The sequence below is a fragment of the Scleropages formosus genome, chromosome 12 (assembly GCF_900964775.1).
Source record: "Scleropages formosus chromosome 12, fSclFor1.1, whole genome shotgun sequence".
Taxonomy (NCBI): domain Eukaryota; kingdom Metazoa; phylum Chordata; class Actinopteri; order Osteoglossiformes; family Osteoglossidae; genus Scleropages; species Scleropages formosus.
In genome coordinates, this window is record NC_041817.1 from 11,325,886 (window position 1) to 11,346,884 (window position 20,999).

At 41.6% G+C, this 20,999-nt stretch overlaps 2 protein-coding genes across 3 annotated transcripts in view; both read left to right on the plus strand.

The window, feature by feature from the left end:
- The first annotated feature begins 8,423 nt into the window (after nt 1-8,423).
- Nucleotides 8,424-11,940, plus strand: msmbl (microseminoprotein, beta-like). Of its 2 annotated transcripts, none has more exons than XM_018744031.2 (4): nt 8,424-8,522; nt 9,356-9,437; nt 9,776-9,881; nt 11,508-11,940. In XM_018744031.2, the coding sequence occupies exons 1-4, from the start codon at nt 8,439-8,441 to the stop codon at nt 11,512-11,514; spliced, it is 279 nt and encodes a 92-aa protein (XP_018599547.1). In that variant the 5' UTR covers nt 8,424-8,438; the 3' UTR covers nt 11,515-11,940. The 2 variants fall into 2 exon arrangements, with proteins under 2 accessions (XP_018599547.1, XP_018599546.1); XM_018744030.1 differs by lacking the exon at nt 11,508-11,940 and adding an exon at nt 11,188-11,367.
- Nucleotides 11,941-15,052: 3,112 nt separating this feature from the next.
- antxr1a (ANTXR cell adhesion molecule 1a) overlaps nt 15,053-20,999 on the plus strand; it is a 35,068-nt gene continuing 29,121 nt past the window's right edge. Inside the window, exon 1 of the mRNA XM_018744124.2 lies at nt 15,053-15,715. Coding sequence (XP_018599640.1) covers nt 15,561-15,715 — 155 coding nt within the window. The 5' untranslated portion in view covers nt 15,053-15,560. The remainder of the gene's footprint in view (nt 15,716-20,999) is intronic.

Genomic DNA, 20,999 nt, shown 5'->3' on the forward strand with positions numbered 1-20,999 from the left:
TCAAAAATGTTTAACAAAAGTTTGATTCGTCTCCATCCTTTTTCTTGTTAAACCACAACCCAAACTTCCCTCGATGCTGTTATAGTACGTTTCTAATTACTCTTGCATACTTGGCAAGTAAAGTATTTGAATGCTGTGGCCTACAGCCGAAGCCCCTCCGTTCATCTGTGTGCAACTGAAGCGTTTCCGTTCCTTCCTCTCGAAAAATTGACATTTGATCTGCGGGACAATTCTAATGCGTGGAATATCTGAATACTAATAACATAATATATTATTGGAAAGTGTGATGTGATCGGGGGGGCGCAGTGGGTTGGACCGGGTCCTGCTCTCCAGTGGGTCTGGGGTTCAAGTCCCGCTTGGGGTGCCTTGTGGCAGACTGGCGTCCCGTCCTGGGTGTGTCCCCTCCCCCTCCGGCCTTACGCCCTGTGTTACCGGGTTAGGCTCCGGTTCCCCGCGACCCCGTATGGGACAAGCGGTTCAGAAAATGTGTGTGTGTGTGATGTGATCCCACCTATCATATATTCTGAGTTTTAGACCTGCAGCCCTCGCTCTCTGAATGTGGACGTATTTGCGCTTTCTCGGCGTACTGTTGATACCTGTATGTCGCTGCGACAAGATAACAACTCAGATATAAACCATAAACCAAAAAATGCCTCAAATTCTCCTGTCCTTAAAAGATTCTCTGTTTAGACTTGTTTCCTCTTAATGAGCCCCCCATGTGTGGAGGTTATTCAAGGAGAAGGGGATGTGGCTTTATCCACCACCTGCCGCTATAACAGCTCATTTGAAGCGCAGTTGTCAACTGGAATGTGTTTGAAGTAAGTGGAGGTGCATCTGAAATGAAGCTATGGGAAGTACCTGGCTGGATGTGGTGACGGACCCTCGGTGTGACTGTGTCCAACACAAGTGTGCTCTGTGGCCTCGTATCCCCCTTTGGACAATCCGGTTCTAACAGTGAATGGAGGGCCATCGCTCGGGCTTTGAGCGTGCTCAGAGAAAAAGCCTGTCCCATTGCACACCACATCGCTTTGAACAAGAATCTCACTAAATGTGTCCTAACGTAGAATGAAGACTTTCTACCAGGTAAACCAATGTAAGCCACTTTTACATAGAGCTGGAAAACCTGTGCACTTGTTCCTAATGTTACAGATTAGTTACACATTTTTTAAGATCCAGATATTTTCCGGTTTATTCATTTTATAATGTATACGAATAATATTTTATATTTTTCTGCAGCGAAGCGAAAATGATCAGGATTTACCTTTAGAGAAGATCCATGGCAGTAAAATGGAACCGGACAGAATAAGAGCGTGGGATCCGAGAGAATTTAACAAATGGCGGAGTTTTGTTCGTTGCGTTTGGAAAAATGGTACATAGATGTTTGTGATTTGCGTTGAGCCAATAAAAAAAGCTGCAATAGCTTTTTTCCTGTTATATTAAATTTCTGGCTGGCTATATGAACTATTGCGCAAACACTGAAGGATTTTGTGTGCAGTGTTTTGAGAAAATTATGCATGTAATTTACAATCTAGGACATTTACAAAGTGTTCAGATGGCTGTGTTAATTGTTTTGAGAGCAGTGACCTGAGTTTGGAGTAATGCGTCAAATCGAACGAGAAAAATCATAACATTTTTAAACATATTTTTTTTCAGTCGTTTTAAATTTGTTAGAATTTCTATGCAACTTGAAGTTAATGGTTAGTGAATTCTTCTGAAATCAGCATCAACAAGCTGGACTGAGTGTCATATAAAGAGATGTACAGGAGAGTCCTCTTTTTCTCCAGCTGATGACAGGTTTAGTTCTCTGGGCAACTACGTCTAAAGAACCTTCTTGCTGGTCTCTATTGCTAAAGTGTCTTCAGGAAAACTGATTACTGTGATGATCATTGGAAAATTGGAATGTTTTTTTTTTTTTTTTCCCTAGATCCTGGTTTTATTGAGATTTTTCCAGTTGTTCACCACTGTTCATCATTTTGATTAAGCGGAACCCAGTTTTGACCGATTTCCTCTGACAGAATTTACCTGTTTGTACTTTAAGGCTTCATTTGTATTGTAGACTAAACCAGAAAACTATATTACAACTATTATTATCATTTATTTAGAGAGCAATGTAAATCCTAATCAACAAAGACATATTTACCTCACAAAAATATAACTGTTTTTGTTTATTATTCTTTCATATCATTGGAAAAATTCTCTGTGGACATCCAATCCCTGTTTCTCTAATCAGGAATATTCATGAGGACACAAGCTTGTGGATTTGGATTCTGAATAATTAACAGTAAATACTGTATTGCTATACATGAATATTCATGTACACCTGCTTTCATCAGGCCTTTTTAAGTTTAGCTATATGGAAGCAGACAATATTTGTTGTTAAAAAGAATTGTAGTTCTAAAGGTAAATAAAATAATTCTGTTTTAATTATGAAATGGTGTGTTCTTGCAACAATAATGCTCACTTTTAGAAATAAGCTTTTATTTCTACATTTTCAGTGAACATAGCAACTAAAAACTAAAGATGGGACTTTACTGTGACTTAAGAGCTACTACGAAAAGTCCAGATGTTCATGAATTGTTGTCTGTATTATTGTTATTTATCTGAAGCTCAAATAAGAAATATTCTGATGTGTACTTTTCGTTAGGTTGAAATTCTTGGGTAGAAGCAGAAGGAGTCATTTTGTTATTTCAGTGTTGCAGGAAAAGCATATCAGTTTTACACTATTCGTCTGTAGAATTACTTTTAGAACTTAATAAAACACTAATATGTGTATTATTAAGTTCTAAAAGTAATTTGATCCCCATTTGGCCTATGTGGAATTTGCATGTTCTCCCTGTGTCTGCGTGGGTTTCCTCTGGGTGCTCTGGTTTCCTCCCAGAGTCCAAAGACATGCTGTCCAGGTTTCCCATAGTGTGTGAGTGACACAGAGAGTGTGTGTGTTCCACTGATGTATGGATGAGTGACCCAGCGTAAGTAGTGTATCTAGCAGTGTAAGTGACCTTGCTGAATAAGGTGTATGGGCTGATAACACTACATAGAGTTCATTGGAAGTCGCTTTGGAGAAAAGCGTCTGCTAAATAAATAAATGTAATGTTTAGTACTATGCCACTCTGTTTGCTGCATTTTCAGTAGACTTTTGCAGATTTATCTTAATTTAATACTCCATTAAAAACAGTTTGAGTATTGAATATTGCTGATATTTGCTCACTTGCTGATTAGGCATGACCTTTTGTATACTGATGTATTACTTCAAAGCAAAGGTAATTTTATTTCAAGTTATATTTATGGTGTACTTTTCTCAGAAGAGTGATGCAGAATGCTGGACAATGGATATAAGCAGAACAGTCACAGAAATTATGATAACTGAGTAAGTTATCATACAGAGCCAAATGCCCCAATACTTCCAGAATTTAAGCCCCAGCAGCATTTTAAGGTGAGATAATATTCATCCAGGCCTTAGTGTTGTTAATACAGTATAAGAGGTGCATCAAAGTAAGAATGTCTGATGGCTCACAGACAGGCAGAGCTGTGTATCATTAGCATAGAAGCAAATACTATTGTTCTTATGGATAATATCACCTAATAGTAAAATGTAGTGATTCCACCTCTGAACCCTGAGGTATTCCATATCTAGCAGGAGAAATCGAATACGGAGAGGAAATGTCGCCTGACATGTGCTGTACTGAAATCTGTTTACAATGCAGGGTTCAAACCACTTGAGAACAGTACCAGAAAGGCCCAAGTACTTCTACAGCCAGCATAGAAGGATGTCCTCAGAAACAGTGATTTTATGGAGCCCAGGTGCAGAATTTATTAGAATTCTTCTGAGTATCTGGTGAATGGTGGATCCAAAGAAGCGAAGGCACCGACTAACACAGGAAACATGGAGACACTTTCGGGGACAGGACAGAGTCGGTACTGCGAGTACACCACGTGGACAAAACGTAAGCGACAAGGCAAATTCTTCTATTAATATAGTGCAGTTTACACTCTAATGAAGTTCTGCAGTGAGTCCTGATGGCGGTGCTCCTTTTATCCGTGTTCTGATGATGACAAACTGATGCGGGTGGGTCTTGCGGTGCCTTTATTGCTATTTAGTCTGCCTCCTGGGGATGTGACAGCTATGATCAATGGAAAGCTTCAGTGAGATCCAGGAAGATGAACACTGCTGGAAAGCCTCCATTAGCTGACAGGAAGACATCACTGACTCTAAACATGGTCGTTTCAGTGTTTGCCATGGATGCAAACCAGACTGAAACTTCTCATGCAAATTATTTGCTAAGAGCTTTGAGAACAGTTATTGCGAGATAAATCTTGTTCGGAATTTTAGATACAAAAGGCAGATTAGAAATTGGTGGGAACTGCTGAGGTCAGAGTGATCTCAAGTGGCATTCTTGAGTAAAAGTAGTCTTGAGTAGCGCTGCTGTCTCGCAGTACCTGGGTGGTGTGAGAGGATGTGAGCTTGATCCCCACTCATTCTCTGTGGATGTAGCATGTTCTTCCTGTGTCTGTGTGGGTTTCATCTGGGTACTCTGGTTTCCTCCCACAGTCCAAAGACATGCTGTTCAAGTGGATTGGTAACTCTAAGTCACCCATAGTGCGTAAGCGTATTTCACTGATCGAACACTAATGTTGATAGGACCAGACTATTTTTCCGCAAACAATGTATGTGGCTGAATGTGAGGAACATCTGTATCACAGCTGCAGACTTGAGACCAAAGAGAGTGGGCCCAGGTATGGGGTCGTTCATTGGAGACTTGAAGGAGCGAAGCAATTGTCATGGTCGGGGGCAGGTGAAGGTCCAAACTTGAGAGGCGAATGTTCTACCGAGGGTGATCCAAAGACGTGGTTGAAGGGATGAGGGATGAGATTCCACAACCGGGGAGCAGTGGAGGGGTGCTCTTTATACCCTGTTGCGTTGATTACAGCCAGGTGCTTGTGGTTGAAGTGTGGGCGTAGACAATCTGCTTGTAGAAATAAATGTAAACATCATTTTTCCAATATTGAAAGTCTTCAGTAGAATTACATCCATCCAATTTCAATAACTGTTTGTCCTGACCAGGGTTACAGTGATCTAGAGCCTATCTTAGAAGCATTAGGTGGAAGGCCAAGGGAGGGGTAAACCCTGGACAGCACACCAGTTATTTATTTATTTATTTATTTTTTTATTTATTTATGTTTTCCGATCTGTCAGATCTATTGCAGTTACACATTAAAAAGACTCAAGTCATTCTTTAGTTAACAGTGCTGCAGTAATTTTTCTCCCCATCCGAGGGCAACAAAATACTTTGGGCTTTAGTTACTGAAACTTACAGTAATTCTCGTGGTGAGAATTTACTTCTCATATGGCCAACATATTACAGTAATACATCATTATAGTTCAGCCCCTCTCTGAGAGAGTAAAATGACTTTTTATGACATCTCAGTTTTATTACTTCAGAACATTCTGCAATAACCTGATTTTTTTTGGTAAATAAGTCATTTAGCAAATGAATTTTGATGCTTTTAAAATGTATAAATAAAATATATAATTGAAAAATTTATTGGTGCATCATATCCTGTAACATTAAATGTGTTGAATCCACTAATTTAATATGACTGGTGATAATAAAAGAAAATCACACTACTGTTTCTTACACACACAGTGGCTGAAGCTGCTTGTCCCGAGCAGGGTTGTGGGGAACCGGAGCCTAACCCGGCAACACAGGGCACAAGGCTGGAGGGGGATGGGATGCCAGTTTGTCACAAAGCACCCCAAGCAGGACTCAAGCCCTGCCAGAGAGCAGAACCTGGGCAAAATCACTGTGGCACCGCACCCCTGGCTACTTTTTTACATTTAGATGAACGTGAAAGAGACTCTGGACATTCACTTTTGGATTTAAACAATGTCAGGTGAGGCATGGGGTTGTGGTGGTATGGTGGCATAGTGGGTTTGGCCAGCGCTTGCTGTATGGTGGGCCTGGGGTACAAGCCCTGCTTGGGGTACCCTGCTGTGACAGACTGGTGTCCCTTCCAGGGTGTGTCGCTTCCCCCTTGTGCCCAGGGTCGCCAGGTAGGCTCTGGCTCACCATGACCCCACTTGGGATAAGTAATTGTTGATGATGGATGGATAATGTCAGAAAACGAATGGGACACAAACAAAAAAAATTATAAAAACATTTGGAATGGCATTAGTGGGCATAATTTAGAATAAAAGTATTGTAAATAGATATCTATTTCTAGATCTATATTTGCATGTATACAGTATAGGTGGGGTGAATTGTATGTATATTTCCAATAGCTCTTTATAAGCATTTCCTTCAAGATCTTTGCCGTATACTTTGCGGAGTATTGACATGTTCTAGAGACAACGCCCGGGATGCTGGATCCACGTGCAGGATGTTCATTAGTTTCTGGAGGACAGGACAAGTCTTGTGGACGGGGGGCAGGCGATGGGTGAATGTCGTTGAGACGAGGATTCGAAGACGTGGTCGAAGGGCGAAGCGAGAGGTCGTGATCGCGGGAGATGTGGAGTCGGGCAGAGGAACGAGGAGGAGAGGGCCAAGGATCAGGAACAGGTTGGGACCGCAGGACAAGACCGGAGAGCACCGAGGGGACGGTTGTCTCTGTTGAGATTCCGCAACTGGAAGGTGGTGGGTTGCTGCCTGTTATCCCTGGTCATGCTGTTTGATACCAGGTGTCTGGGGTGTGGTAGTGGGTGTGACAAGTATTTTAATATTGTATTGATCTTCATTTTCAAAAGCAAAAAAGAGAGATACTTACAGTTCCTACAGTATACATTGCTGTTCAGAGGGAAAAGCAGAAAGAGAAAAAAAAACAAGCAGAAATGGAACTGTGGTCAAGGAGAAAGCCAGGCTACTCACTGTAACTGCGTCTCCATGGTAATAGCTCCTGCGTACAAGTGTGCATGCTGTGCCCAGCTACAGTTGACAACATGACTCAGTGACTTCAGACACCAGTAATTTTACTGTGATTGACCTGAGCAATGTTCCATCCATAGACATACATACTTGGTGTTATTTGCAAACATTTACAGCTGTCTGCTCATAATAAGCATAATGAGAATTTTACCACAATTTATACTACTGCTTAAACTGAGCCACAGAATTATTCTGGCTCTGTCAGATCTTTGTGTATTTTCTACATGCTGGTCTTCTCTGTAGACATTTAAGAAAAAATAAAACAGCTGGAAAAGACTATCAGTTTGGAGAAGAAATGTTTTTTTTTTTTTTTTGCACTGGAATTCACTGTTCTGAGTCCATCCTCTTCCCGACATAGTTTCAGTGCGAAGGTCAGGGCCCAGAGCGCCAGTCTGTGTGTGACCACACATTAGAGGAAAAGTCAACTACCAAACACCACTCCTGCTCTATTTATCTAAAGTGTTTGCAGATCTCTGACATGCTGTGATGGAACTGCTCATAGATTTTTCTAGTTTTCCTCTGATCATTATTTCTATATTTCAATAAATTCGTTAAATACACTTAATCACGGGGAGCGTGGCATGTCTGGGGTTCGAGCCCCGCTTGGGGTGCCTTGTGTTGGACTGGCGTCCCATCCTGGATGTGTCCTTACATCCTGTGTTGCCGGGTGAGGCTCCAGCTCGCCGTGATCCCACTCGGGACAAGCGGTTGTTGACAATGAATGGACTTAATCACACCATGTTAAATTTATACATACATAATCAATGGTCAGTCTCTTGCCAGTGTATAACCCAAAATATGAAATTGCTAAAAAACATCAGATAAATATCAGCTGTTGATGTAATGACTGTTCTAATGAAAGGGGGGCCTTGTTCCCTCCCCTTCTTGATGTTGTTAAATGCAAAGGTCAGCGTCCGAACATCCGCATACACAGCCTGCCGGTCTCAAAGTCCATCAGTAAAGATTCATGTCAAACGCGATCATCTTGAATGATCGCGCCACATGCCACAAGTTTTGTAATAAATAACATATTAGCTTAACAAATATGTATTATGTGGATTTTAATTCCCCAAGTGTAACATGAAAATGAATCTAACAGTATTTATTTTATTTCTTTTTTTATTGTTTTTATGAAAAGATATTATTTAAAACAATAATAACAATGTACTAAATCTACTGGAGATCCAGTGAAAATTATATTATTCATTTGATGTTCTTTAAAATATGGTTAATTGTGAACAATAAAATTTTAAGAATTTACAATGCAACAATACATTTATTAAATGATCTGCCATCTTGATTTCCCCATAATTTCTTTCATTTAAACAGAAACATCTATATATTTATTTGAAAATGTTTACTCTAAAGTTTTAATAGACAAGTGCGCCAGCCAGAGCTGAGTACTTTCGTAACTCTCATGGTTGTCACCGGTAGTCGTTGGGGGTGGCGGCAATATTCCACATTCTCATTCCTTGATTCCAGTCCCCTCCTCCCAAAATAACTTAAATATAGAGGTCAATGTGCAGAGCGCTGATCTCTCTGTTGTTTTTCTCAGCAGTGAAGACTAGCCCCTTTCAAAGCTCCAACTTCACTTTAACCATGGTAAGTGCCCTCATACTGTATCTCATACTGTATGGCAGAACCCCCGATTAATTTTAATTTAATGCAACGTGGATGTGACAGAGACATTTGGAGCGCAGTAAACTGTCGGTAGTATCGCAGAAACAAAACAATATCCAGTCATCAGTTGGAAAAAATAATGGTACTTGCATGAAATGCTTAAAATCACATTTTCATTTTCTGGTATCCTTTCCAGAGTTTCTGTGTTACAGACACACGGGGACAATTCTTAAAATCTGTTTTTCATTAATTATGTTTCCTTTAACAGAAGACACAGATCCCACAAAAACTATTTCTACGACGAACTGTCAGACTTAATATCTTCGTGCATTTTTTTCTTGTAGCAGAGCATGAGCTTTTAGTTTCACATAAATTTTACACGCTGGAGAGAGAAGTGTGATTCGGAAACTGATGGAACTGAAATTACTCGGGTTAAAACTGCGCCAAAAGTCCAGCTGGAGAAACGCCAATTTGTTTACTTTAGGGTGCAGCATCGTTGAGACAAAAAGACAATTTCCCAAAATTCAGAATGCATTTTGTTGAAGAGATCCTGATGTATCTACTTGGCCATTTAAACGATTTCTCTGCTCAATACCTCTACTGACAAAACAGTACATTCATATTTCAGGATCACATGTGCCTTACAGCATCCCCTATCGGTGACTCAGTGCTTATAAATACCGTAGCAGGTGCCCATGTACAGTACTTTATTTATGCATATTGTTGTGTTTCTCATATCCTGAGAATCGCTTATGACTTTACATAGTACGTAGCTATAGAGCTCACCCACGCATGCATATTTTCTTGTTGTGTAGAAGTTCCTGCCGCTCGCATTGCTCCTCTGTGTTTCGCTGCCACACTGCTGGGCTGCCTGCCACTTTTTCGACAGTTTCAAAGGTAACGTATCCTGAGAGACTGTCACGGACCACAGACACAATCTCATGCACACCTGTGCAAAACCGTTGCCTGTAATGCTCAGATAAATTATTCATTATAGATAATTCATAATGAATGGTTGTGGTTATTGTACTTTTCATTCTATGTCTAATACATTGACATGATGAAAGAGATGTTTTAAATAATCCAAGTAATGGTACTCCTTTAGAAAGGACTAGAGGAGGCTTTACGTCAGATTCTGGAACTCACGACCTTGAAGGAAAATACGTTGCCGAACATGATTAAACCGCTGTGAGCGTGCATGTTGTGTATAATGTATAAAATGCCTGTCTTTTTAGTATTAAATCACTGCCAAGACTTTGTTGATAAGTCCTGGCACCCTATTGACTCAAACTGGAGGAACTCGGTATGTCAGGACTGCACCTGTTCCTCGTGCTGCGATGCGTAAGTACAGGGTCTCATGTGCACAAACATACACAGTGACACACGGACACGCAAACACTGTAGCTCACACACATCATGCATGTACAGGACTTACAAGAACTGGACAAAAAATTAATGTAAAGTGGACTAAAGGAACTTTGGGACACCACACTGGACCATCATTGTTTCCTGTACAGCAGCACACACTCTTCTGGTGTCTGGGGGTTTGCTTGGGAGATTCAGCACTTTTATGAGAAATACAGGGATTAATCCGGAAAATATAGGAAAGCCTAAATACGGTTTCGGCTCTGGTGTTTGCGAAGCCGAAACACAAGATATACACTGGCTCCTTAAGGTACAAACACTCATTTATTTGTGCTTTTTCAGCATTATATTTTCTCAAATTTCTGTCTACTGTGGAACCACCTTAATCTAATTAATTCCCAAAGTGTTTGTAAGTGTGGGTGATCAATACGATGAATGTTGCGTATGTTTTTGTGATGAATTTGGAGAACAATCAGGTCTAAAAATGTATTTGCAAAAGGAATATAATTTTAGATATTTCACTTTTAGAATTTCGATTTTAATGCAGCTTGTATCCAAAGGTAATAAAAATGAAAAAAACATTATTTATTATATCTGTATTCAAGGTTTTCATAAAGTTCTAACAAATGAATATTGTAAATTTTAGGCATGTCTATATTATTAAGCTCTTATTAATTGTGCGTATCATAAAAATTTTGAAAGTAGCAAGAAGATGGCGAACATCACACATGGCCAATTCATAAATTAATCAGTTGTAAGGATTGAATAGAAAGGTGCAGAGATGACACAATATTTCTTTTTATTAATTTCAAACATGCCTTAATTGTAAAAAATAATCAGTGTGTTGCACTGCAGTTGACTGGTGTCTGGTGCAGGGTGTCCTGTGCCTCATGCCATATGTTTCTGAGAAAGACTCCAGGCCAATGCAGCCCTGCACTTGACTAGTGGTTTCAGATAATGGATGAATAACTGTAAAGGGTTTACTGACTACAGATCAAATTTCATAAATTAAAATGATCCTTTAAGTAAATGCAGGGCCCAAGGAGGTCACAACCTGGAGTGAATTTTTGACTTTTGTCCTCATTCTAACAGTTAATTGTGTAATGTAACTGCATTTGGTGTCTATCTTAGAACTCTCAGCATTTTCTTGATAAGAAAGTTCTAAGAGTTCTGCAGTGAAGGTACAGGTTCAACGTTTTGGACTGCCTCTTTAATACAGCAAAATGCAAATAAAGAAATATCTCAAATGGCTGATACCTTATTATTATTACTTTGATTTCAGTTACAGCACACCCGTTGTTTTTCCAGACGACTGCATGAAAGAGTTTGACCATATTAACTGTAAATACAACGTCTTTAAGAAGGATGACCGAAACCAGGAGTGCCCAGTGTTTGGTGCAGTGGGAAAGTGATACGTGAACCTTTGTACCAGAGTTGGACAATAAAATATGAATGTCCTCAGTTCTGTCATGTTGTACTTCATTTATTAAGAAAGGTAATGACCTACAAATATTAGGCAGCTGTTTGATTTCGAGAGACAAACTACAGATGCATGACCATTCCTGGGACCAACGGTTCTGTTGTAGATGTGTTTCATTACAGATGGTGAAGAGCTGTGAAAATCCAGCTTTGTCAGTGAGCACTGTCTGCTACATTGAGTGTCATCACAAAGCAAGAAAAAAAGAGAAGTCAAAACAAATAAAGCAACCAAAAGTTGAAGCAAAACCCAACAAACATCTAAACAAGGCTTGAAGATCTGACACTATTACACAACATTTGCTAAAATTCCCAGGAAAAAAAAAAGATGAATTTTGCTGAAAAGTAATAAAACAGAAGATTAAGATGGAATGAAGATGAAGTGCAAGTTGGGTCTGTGAGGGTCTGTCGAGTGTTGAGCGTCTGCGGCTGGTCATATTGACCGTGACTGGAACAGCGCTGCCATTGCTGTACTCTGATTGCTGTGAAATGTGAAAATGAACCATTCATTCATTCATTCATTCATTCATTCATCAATTAAAATCTGTGCACTGCTGCAAGGAGCAATAGTTGCCAGTGAATTTATTTGCTATGCTTGTAGAATCTGCATAAGGGTTCACAGGGCAGGACCTGGACTGAGAGAAGCCAGAAGTCTCCAGCTGCGGTGATTCAACCTCTACTTAACACTAGACCTGTAAGGTCAGTTACCTGTGGGCTGGGAATTACACAATTTCCCTGAGAAACAAACAATTCCTGCAGAGTCTCTACTTTCAAAACCGGAAGGCATACTTGCCTAATGTGAACAGTTGCCGGGAAAATGTTTTAGGGAAAACTGGCTTTAGCACAGGAACGCCTTAGGAGAACATCTAGGTAACCTCCTTCTGACTCTTTATTATAAAGCACATGCACTAATACAAGGAAATATTGTCACCTCATAAGTGTTCACCACCCATCATGTGGTGGAAGTCCAAATGCATTTTTGTGGTCAAATTTTACACACACCCACAGTCTGAACCGCTTGTCCCATTTGGGGTCGCGGGGAGCCGGAGCCTAACGCGGCAACACAGGGCGCAAGGCCGGAGGGGGGGGACACACCCAGGACAGGACGCCAGTCCATCGCAAGGCACCCCAAACGGGACTTAAACCCCAGACCCACCGGAGAGCAGGACCCGCTCCAACCCACTGTGCCACTGCACCCCGTCTTGGTCAAGTCTTAATTCTAGCTAATTTTTATGTTTTTGCTTTGTAACCACAATTACTATAAATTCCAAAAGGCTCATTTGTAGTACATTAAATGGTGCAAAGTGTTACAGTTATAGTCTCTGTCCTGTTCCTAGATCACAGAGAATGTCCTCAGAACAAGCCGTACTCATAACAGACGGATTCGTTTATCACTTCACCCCATAAACATGAGCGACGTTCGTCATCTTCTCGTCACTTTCGACTCCAGTCTTCATCTTCACTTTGGTCTTCATGTGCAGTTTTACTGCAGTTCTTCAGCTCACAGGGTCACATTTCATCTTCTGTACATGAACATTGAACTAAATATGAAAAATACAGTGTTTGGGGGAAAAAACAGATTTTAAAATGTATCTTAAAATTGTACAACTTATTTTGTAAAAAAAAAAAAATCAATTGTAGTGCTTAACTATACATTGTTTTGCCCTCAGAAAAGAGGACCTTCATGTGTAGATGGCATGACATTTACTGGGCCTCCTGTCTGATAGCTGCATAAAACAAAAGGAAACGGATAAAACAGTTTTTTTGCTGCTCCTCTCTGCTTTGATTTCCTACAATGAGTGAGGATATTTTGCTGACACCTTAAACCAGCTACTAACTAACTAACTATAATACTGGGTCACAGTATTATCTAAGTACAGTATACAACATGTAAAGCACCATGTGCGTGTAGCACTACTGTCTCACAGTGGCTGGGTGGTGTGAAGAGGATGCGGGTTCGACCCCTGCTCACTCTGTGTCGAGTTTGCATGTTCTCCCCATGTTTGTGTTGGTGTGCTCTGGTTTCCTCCCGCAGTCCAAAGACATACTGTGGAGGTTCACCCATAGTGTGTGAGTGACAACAACAATAAAAAACATGAGAAATTACAAGGGTCAGAGTATCTACTCATCCCTGAAAATGTCTTCGCTGTCTTAAGAAATCCATTTTTGGTGCCTTTGAAAAGAATGTTGATTAGGTATATGGAAGGACGCTAACATTTTTGCAAATGTCATATTCATGTTTTGTAATTATTATTTTAAATTTGTTAAAATTCAAAAGATGCAAATAAGCAGTAACAGTGAAAATTGCTGTGGAATGGATTCAAGACGTGACGTTGAAAGAAAGCATTTGACCAGCAGCGCCTGGACTTTTGAATACAGCTGTACTCCATTGGTTGTCATACGTGGGCACATGGGCAGCAGGCTGTTCTTTTCCCAGCCACGCAAGACCCCAACAAACCAGTTAATCAACTCAGTTTGTTAAGGGAATCTTTTAAAAAATGTCTGTTTTTTTCCTTCACTGTTTATAAAAACAATTTAGAATTTAAATAAGAAGAACGACCTCATTAGAAAATAAGCAGTTGTATGTTACTCTACTAAAGTGAAATGTCAAGCACGTATTCCATGGACTGCTCTGGTTGCACCTGTACTTCATGCTGCAAGGCATCAGTGCACCTTCAAACTCCCAAACTGGTGCGCTTCAAGCATAGTTGCCCCATGCTGACTTGGGTGATACCTCCAAGCTAGTGCAATTATTCTTCATGAGCACAACGAACATCAGTCTCTGGCTCCTCCTTAATCACGAATGAAATGTCAAGTAGCCGAACATGTTACAGAACCTGACTTCCCTACTGGATGCTGACCGGACAAAGTGTTCGTTCGGTGATGCTGCACAAGCGCCTTGACTTCAGTTAGAGCAAACCCACAACATTTCCAGATCCGACTCCAGTGAAGGACTTTGACAGGATTTGCTGTGAATTCAAAAGTGTTCAAGAAGAACAATGAATATTAGCAGTGCTCGGTCATGGCTGGAATACACACACACACTTTCTGAACCGCTTGTCCCATACAGGGTCACGGGGAACCGGAGCCTAACCCGGCAACACAGAGCATAAGGCCGGAGGGGGAGGGGACACACCCAGGACGGGATGCCAGTCCATCACAAGGCACCCCAAGAGGGACTGGACCCCAGACCCACCGGAGAGCAGGACCTGCTCCAACCCACTGCACCACTGCACCTCCCTATGGCTGCTGGAGTAATTAAGCAATATTTGTACCTGTGAGCAGATCATTAAAATTTAAATGTTTATGTGTTTATTTTGTGCTCTGTTTCACTCCGAAAGACGTCTTGCAAGCATTAGAGCCACATGTTGCGTTTTGAGAAGCTCTGAAGTACAAGTTTCTGTGGCCCACCTTGGCAAAAATGGAGCACACGTATGTTCCTGCATTCACCGAGAGATATAGACATGGTGAGATCCTGCAGATGTGACAACAAATGGAGGAACGTTCCGGAGGTTCTCCTTCGAAATCAATCGTCCGCACGTGGTTTGCTCAAGAACCTTGAGCGCTCAGGATTGCGTGCTATTATTTTACCCCTAGATGGTGCTGGAACTGCAAACGTTGGTCCTGTATCTGTGTCCACTACCTTCGGGTCCCTTACACACCGAGAGAAAGAGAAAGGAAAAAGTTACCCAACAAACATGTGAAGAGAGCTTAAAGTTCTAAAGCACCAAAGCAGCATGAGATGATGAGAAGAGTCACTGAAGTTCAGAGGACATAACGTGTCCTTTGCTGGACGGCGACAGAAGTGACAGAAGAGAAGAAAGGGGACGGTGCACATGGAGGAAGAGTGCGTCGGGGCTGCGAGGGTGTGCCTTTGCGCTCTCTGACACGTCGTGCGCTGCTGGTCAGAGCCTCCTGGCTCAGTGCACGCCGACTGCGCTCGGAGCTGCTCTACCACCGCCCCGCGCTCTTCTCTCCAGTGAGAACGAGCTGGACAGGTCATTCCCTCGCTTCAGTTCATCATCTTCTCACTAGATGGCTGCTGTGCACGGAGAGGAGTGAGGGACGGAGGAATACCACCCTACGCAGCCTCCTTGTTTTTGTTTTATCCATTTTTGCGAGGCGTCCTTTGTTTTTCTTTCTCCGCTGTCTTCCCACGGCGTTCTTCTCACTGGAGTAATGTCTGTGTACTGGAGCAAGGAGCCATGGTTACCAGTGCATTTATTCATCATGCTGGTGGCACTGGCATCCTACAGCATCGGGCAGAATGTGGACCGAGGGGAGGCACGACCTTCCTGCTATGGGGGATTTGACCTCTACTTTGTACTGGATAAGTAAGTACATTGAGCCCCAGTGGGTTCAAAGCCGTGTTTGACTTCCCTGGGTTGGCAGATTAAGTGTATGACAGAGAGACAAAGAATCCTATCGAGTCTCTGCTGCTGAAAGCTGAATGTATTGTTCTCATTGATTATTTGCCAAGAGAAAGCTTCAAGGGGGAACCTGTGAGAGCTCAGGGCTTGTTAGAAGGCTAAGCGGAATGATGACTGCAGCAGTGCACTCGCACAGGTGGAAAATCCAGCAGGCAGTTCATAGCAAACGCTCACCAGCCCTAACAGCAGACGCATGAAATGCACGCGACTGAAAAAATATTGCTGGTGCCAACAACCTGGTGGAGTAATAAAACAAGAAACTTTAGAAGAATTTAGAATTGCAGCCTTTGTGTGCAAAGGTTGTAGGTTCAAATCCCACCTCCAGCTGAATTACCCTTGAGCAAGGTACTTACCCTAAATCTGCTCTGGTATATTTACTCAGCTGTATAAATGGGTAAATTGTTGCAGGTAGTTTAACATTGAAATCCACTTTGGAGAAAAGCATAAGATAAAAGTAAAATAAAGCTTATGCACTGCCACAATGAGAACACGTTACATTTATTTATACCGTGGTGAGCTCAGCGTTTTGTCTTCTATATCCTACAATTTAAAAATATAAATTACTTAAAAAAAAAAAACAGCAGTGGTTCCACTTATTACAATTCAATAAGCTGTTCTCTGTCAGAAGGGACAACAAGTGATGTAGTAGCTGGACCTGCTGCCTTTGGACTCAAAGCACTAGACCTGTAGGTATGGATGGGTTTGTTATCTCTAGTACTAGACCTAGGTTTGTATCTGGCCTCATGCTGTAGTATCCATGAGCCTGGTATTTACCCCGAATTGCTCCAATAAAAATGACCTAGTTGTATGAAAGCGTAAAAAATATGAAGCTGCATTGGATAAAAAAAAAGTCGGCTAAATAAATTAATATAATTCTATTGGGGATCCTGTTAAGGGCGTACCGCCCCTAGGCTATTGCCAGGTGATCCTTAGATGGGCTCCAGATCGACGCAACCCTGAGAAGGATGAACGATTAATGATTTTTACTCACATCAGAGGACAGGACAGTTGCCACATAGAAATGGTATATGAAGAATGATGCACATTTCCATCAGATTGCAGTGTTACCCCCTGGCGAGCATAAGGTGAACCTGAGAATTAATATGTCAAGATGCCAAAAAAGCCTGAGCAGAGAAGAGTCTGTTTTCACTGTCATCCCTATGCTGACAAGAGCTGCACCTTTCTTATGTTTCTGTAAACTGGAACCAGAACTTACATGTTTCTCAGCTGGTTGGATACAAGTGGGAAAAAAAAATCATATCATCACAGAATACCCTAGTGGAGGCACGCAGCTGAGATGTTAAAGCAATCATATATAGCATGGCTTTCTCGTTAGCACTAATCAAAACTCCAACATTTTCATGTCTGTCTATGAACTCATATCTCTGAGATACAGATAACTGGAAAATGGACTATTTATGTTTACATTTACATTTATTCGCTTAGCAGACGCTTTTCTCCAAAGCAACTTACAATCGATGCTATGTAGTGTTACTAGCCCGCACACCTTATTCACCAAGGTGACAAACATCTAAAACTTATTTGTCAAACTATATGTTGTATCACAGTTGTGTGTTTAGGTTGGTTGTTAACTATCTAAGATGATGTCTTTTTTATAGACTATACCCCTTTCTTTATTATAGTCTTATAATTTACTTGATGCTTTTGTCCAAAACAAAAAACATTTTGTTCTCAACAATAATTTTTTTCACTCATTTATGCAGCTGGGATACTTTTACTGGATTCAAGTTAAGCACCTTGCTCATGGTGTTCAGGTGCTCCACAGTAAAGACCTTGAGTGGAGGTGTTCCACAGTAAAGACCTTGGGTGGAGGTACTCCATAGTAAAGACCTTGGGTGGAGGTGCTCCACAGTAACAGTAAAGACCATGGGTGGACATGCTCCAAAGTAAAGACCATGGGTGGAGGTACTCTACAGTAAAGCCCTTGGGTGGAGGTGCTCCACAGTAAAGACCATAGGTGAAGGTGCTCCACAGTAAAGACCATAGGTGGAGGTGCTCCATAGTAAAGACCTTGGGTGGAGGTGCTCCACAGTAACAGTAAAGACCATGGGTGGACATGCTCCAAAGTAAAGACCATGGGTGGAGGTATTCTACAGTAAAGCCCTTGGGTGGAGGTGCTCCACAGTAAAGACCATAGGTGGAGGTACTCCATAGTAAAGACAATGGGTGGAGGTACTCCATGGTAAAGACCTTGGGTGGAGGTACTCCACAGTAAAGACCATAGGTGAAGGTGCTCCACAGTAAAGACAATGGGTGGAGGTACTCCATGGTAAAGACCTTGGGTGGAGGTACTCCACAGTAAAGACCATGGGTGGAGTTGCTCCACAGTAACAGTAAAGACCATGGGTGGAGGTACTCCATAGTAAAGACAATGGGTGGAGGTACTCCATAGTAAAGACCTTGGATGGAGGTGCTCCACAGTAAAGATCTTGGGTGGTTGTACTCCACAGTAAAGACCATAGGTGGAGGTACTCCATGGTAAAGACCTTGGGCGGAGGTACTCCACAGTAAAGACCATGGGTGGAGGTACTCCATAGTAAAGACCCTGGGTGGAGGTGCTCTACAGTAAAGCCCTTGGGTGGAGGTGCTCCACAGTAAAGACCATGGGTGGAGGTGCTCCACAGTAAAGACCATGGGTGGAGGTACTCCATAGTAAAGACCTTGGGTGGAGGTGCTCCATAGTAAAGACCTTGGGTGGAGGTGCTCCACAGTAACAGTAAAGACCATGGGTGGACATGCTCCAAAGTAAAGACCATGGGTGGAGGTACTCTACAGTAAAGCCCTTGGGTGGAGGTGCTCCACAGTAAAGACCATAGGTGGAGGTACTCCATAGTAAAGACAATGGGTGGAGGTACTTTACAGTAAAGACCTTGGGTGGAGGTACTCCATAGTAAAGACCTTGGGTGGAGGTGCTCCACAGTAACAGTAAAGACCATGGGTGGACATGCTCCAAAGTAAAGACCATGGATGGAGGTACTTTACAGTAAAGACCTTGGGTGGAGGTACTCCATAGTAAAGACCTTGGGTGGAGGTGCTCCACAGTAACAGTAAAGACCATGGGTGGACATGCTCCAAAGTAAAGACCATGGATGGAGGTACTTTACAGTAAAGCCCTTGGGTGGAGGTGCTCCACAGTAAAGACCATAGGTGGAGGTACTCCATAGTAAAGACCATGGGTGGAGGTGCTCCACAGTAAGAAAGTGCACCACAAAGAAAAGTGGCCGCTGTCTTGCTACGCTGCTTCTCCATAACTGTTTCTCCTTTCCCTGGTTCATGAGCTGCTTTAGTAAAATAGCAGATGGATTTTACCGTTGCAGCTGCCATGGCTCACACACCCTTTCCCACAAAATATTTTTGTGGCGTTACCCATTAAACCAGCAGAGATGGAAACTGAAGCAAAGATCCGAGATGAAAACTTGAAACTCCTCCGTATGGTGACTTCATGGATTTTTAAATATTAATAATAGAACAGTGCTTATTGAAATCTCTTACCTGTTTTGTTTTGTCAAAGTTTAAATCCTTATCAAAGTAAAAAATGTTGCAGAAACAATATCACCTCCATCATATTTTTTCTCATTATCAAACTGAATTTGTCTGACGACATCAACAGCTCCTTTGCTCTGTAGTTTTACTAATGAGCTAAACCTTATGGTAGAGCTCAGCACAGGGACATGAAGGTCCTCTTGTACAACCGTGTTGCTCCACCCACTTCAGTTCCCAGAAAGGGAACCAGATGTCGTTATCACTGCCGTGACTCACATTATATGAAACATTATGTGAAAAGTAACTTTCTCCTGTTCTGTAGATTCCACTTTTGACAGCTTTCTGTGTGAGGTTACAATTGATAAAGGTGCAGATTTGACCCGACTAAGGGGTATTTTCATTAAAGCAAACAGAGCTGTAGTATCAGTGGATGAAAAATGCAGGCTGAAATGAGAGCATCTGCCTGCCATGCGTGACTGTCATAATGATTTTTGTCTAGTACTTATCTTTTTCCGGAAGGCTCGTTATTATTTCCTTGTGTCATAAATTGAGCGCATAAGGTGAGCGGCACACAAATTATCATGGACTGCAAATGGCAAAACTTGCTGCAGCTTTGGCATTATGAAATAAAACTGCAGCAAAAAGATAATGGATTTAGCAAAATGCAGATGGCGTTTATTTGACCACTTCGACGGGTTTATTTGTGCCGTACAAGGAGTGAGGTTTGCAAGCCTTTCGTGCCTTACGGTAAATATGCCATGACTTCATTGACACTCATTGCATAAAATGTAACGTGACTGATGTGGCACACTGCGTTACATTGTGGGGAGTGCAACCTAGTACGTGCAAAAGACATCTTTGTAGCACAGCAACATATGTGGGTGCGATGGTCACTCAGCAAACGAAACACCGGTGTCTTGCAGCAATGCAAGATCTGTGTGGTTTGCTTTGCTTTGCTTTGCTTTGCTTTGCTTGCTTTTTGAGGAACAGCTGGGCCAGATTGACAGGTTACACTGTTACTGTTTATTCTTCTGGTAAAAGAAATGTCTGCAAGGTAAGGAATTTAAATGTACTGTATTTTTCTTTCATTTACACGACAGCACACGTCCCTCTTCAGAGAGATGCATAAACTCACCACTCTGAGCCAATGATATACCTTCCGTAATGCTGAACTTTTCCACGACATTCTGGCAGCCCTCCCACCTTGACATCCAGATGTTTCAAAGCCGCTTTTCCTGTTTTTGTCTCGGAGACAAAGAAAGCAGAGAAAGGAAGAGGGAATTTTGGGAAAAGTAGTTTATTCTTGGTCTTTTTGTTGGATTGTAAAAGGACTTGCTCAACATAAGGTTGCAATTATACAATTATTGCAAATACGATTTGACCTTATTCTGCTAGTTGGGAGTCTAGAGTCTAATAGCCCTGTAGCCATTCACCGGTTCAAAACTTGTAAAGTCAGACTAATTCAGAAAAATTACTAAGCTAGCTGTAGCAGAAAACAATCAAAATATTTCCACTTCAACCCGTAGTAGTTGGGAGACAGCTACAGCCTCCGAAGCGTCAATAAAATCAAACACATTCTGGATTTAGCCATGGTTATTTTTAGGTTCCTTGGAAAATATTATCCAAAATATATCTATTCTTGATATCATATATCTATTCGTAAATGTTGATATCAGTGCTGTAT